General features: G+C 61.5%; 1 protein-coding gene across 1 annotated transcript in view; it reads right to left on the bottom strand.

The window, feature by feature from the left end:
• Positions 1 to 489: 489 nt before the first annotated feature.
• The window catches only part of THBS2 (thrombospondin 2), a 14,103-nt gene continuing 12,622 nt past the window's right edge, over positions 490 to 1,970 (bottom strand). The window contains exons 22-23 of the mRNA XM_014542350.1: positions 1,606 to 1,745; positions 490 to 579 (exon numbers count right to left, since the gene is read on the bottom strand). Coding sequence (XP_014397836.1) covers positions 572 to 579; positions 1,606 to 1,745 — 148 coding nt within the window. The 3' untranslated portion in view covers positions 490 to 571. The remainder of the gene's footprint in view (positions 580 to 1,605; positions 1,746 to 1,970) is intronic.

The raw sequence follows: 1,970 nt of genomic DNA, 5'->3' as shown, positions 1-1,970 counted from the left end.
CGTGCGCCAGCCAGTGGCAGGACGTTCCCTCCTGGGCAGACCCCGTCTCTCTCTGCCGAGGGGCTGTCACTGTAGGAAAGATTAGGGGAGGGGTGTGCCTTGCCCGGCCACGCCCCACTTCAGATGTGAGGGAGCCTCTTCCTGTGGGAGCTAACGTGACGGGAGCGTGGACAGCGCCACGGGAGCAGCGGCAGCTGGGCACGAGGTCTGAGTGACGGTAACGCCTCACGCGCAGCGTGCCCTCAGCTCCGTGTGCACACACAGTCGGCAGTCACACTGTCCACGCACACGCCGTTCTCTCTACACAAACAAGAAGCAACGCCACGGCGGCCGTCACGCCACGGTGAGTCTCGTGTGCCGTCACTGCTTCCGGGCGGGCTGGGCATCCCTCTTCGGGCCCGTTGGCATCTGCCCGCTGGAGGCACTTGGGCTTGGGGTTGAAGGAGGTGAAGAGCCGCTCGAAGTTAAGGTCAAGGTCAGAGACGCTGCCGGAGAGAGAAGCCGGGGACCAGGATGCTGAGGGGTCTGGTAACAGCATCTACGGTGCGTGCGGGACACGCGCGAGTCGGGGTCACACATCTAGAAAAACAGTCAGCGGTTAGGACGGGGCATTTGTCTCATCCCATTTTCTTTGACCTACAGCCTAAACTGCCATTATTTTAATTTTAAAAAAAGACATCCATGCCCCCCCGGCTTGGCTCAGGGGTTGAGCATCGACCTATGACCCAGGAGGTCACGGTTTGATTCCGGTCAGGGCACAGGCCCGGGTTGCGGGCTCCATCCCCAGTGTGGGGTGTGCGGGAGGCGGCCGACCCATGATTCTCTCTCACCCTGGATGTTTCTCTCTCTCCCTCTCCCTTCCTCTGAAATCAGTAAAAGTGTATTTTTTTAAAAGAGACGTCCACATGCGGCTGGATGATGCGCAGATGCAGACCTGAGGGAGGGAGGAACAAATGCCCGGAACGGCCACTAGCTCAGGACAAGGACACTGCGCCGGAGGCAAGGAGGTGCGTCGGCACCGAGCCCTCCGCTCGGTCCCCACGTCTGTCTCGTGTGGTCTGAGCAGCAGCTCTGAGCCTCACTTGCCTCGTTGCACAAGCGGTATTTTCTGTCTACGTGAAGGTGTTAGGCCTGGGGGAGCCAGGTTCCCTCCAGGTCTGTAATAATCTGAGCAAATGCACTTGAGAGAGAGCGCTGAGCCTCCTCCCTGCCTCCCCTCCCCTCCCTCCCTCCCTGCCTCCTCCCTCTCCCTCCCTACTTCCTTCTCCCTCTCTTGCTCTCTCTTGCGCGCGCTCTCTCTCTCTCTCTCTCGCTCTAGCTCTCGCTGTCGCTCGCTCTCTCTCCCTTCCACAAGGGCAGTGCTGAAAAGTCCCATTAGGGTCCTGGAGGTGTAGGAAGCGCTGGGCGTGTGGTGGGTGCCGTGGACGGGTGGGGCTGTGAGCATTTGCTAAGTGTGTGGCCTCCCACATTCAACTTCAACCGTCACAGCAGCTCAAGCTGAGCAAACCCGCATCTGCCAGGGCCGAGCCCTCGCTCAGGCCGCAGCCTCGAGACGCACCGCACAGGTGTGCTGCCCGCCTCCGGCCTGGACGCCCCCGCACCCACCTCTGCACTCGTACTTGAGGTCCGAGAAATAGACCATTTCTTGAGAGAAGACGAACAGGCCCAGCCGCCCGCCCGCGTAGGTTTGGTCGTAGATGGGTCCCGAGTCTGCCATGACCTGCTTCCCTTCGTGCACCAAGACCCTGTGGGCGGGGGGGGGGGGGGGCGTGGCCTCTGGGGGGGCTCCTGGGAGGAAACTGCTTGCTTCCCACACCCCTTCCCTTCCCTTCTTCCCCCACTCACTGCCCAGGCCAGAGAGTGGGGTTTGCCCGACTCTGCCTTTCAGAGCCAAGAACTGTCGGAACAGTGAGCAGCACGTCCTTCCGTCCCTCAGGAGCGGCTCACCTTACATAGCCCGTCCGGGGTCG

Source organism: Myotis brandtii, unplaced genomic scaffold, assembly GCF_000412655.1.
Source record: "Myotis brandtii unplaced genomic scaffold, ASM41265v1 scaffold1077, whole genome shotgun sequence".
In the NCBI taxonomy this organism is placed as follows: Eukaryota; Metazoa; Chordata; class Mammalia; order Chiroptera; family Vespertilionidae; genus Myotis; species Myotis brandtii.
Note: the sequence above shows the minus strand (reverse complement) of the source record. Positions and strands in the feature narration are given on the sequence as shown.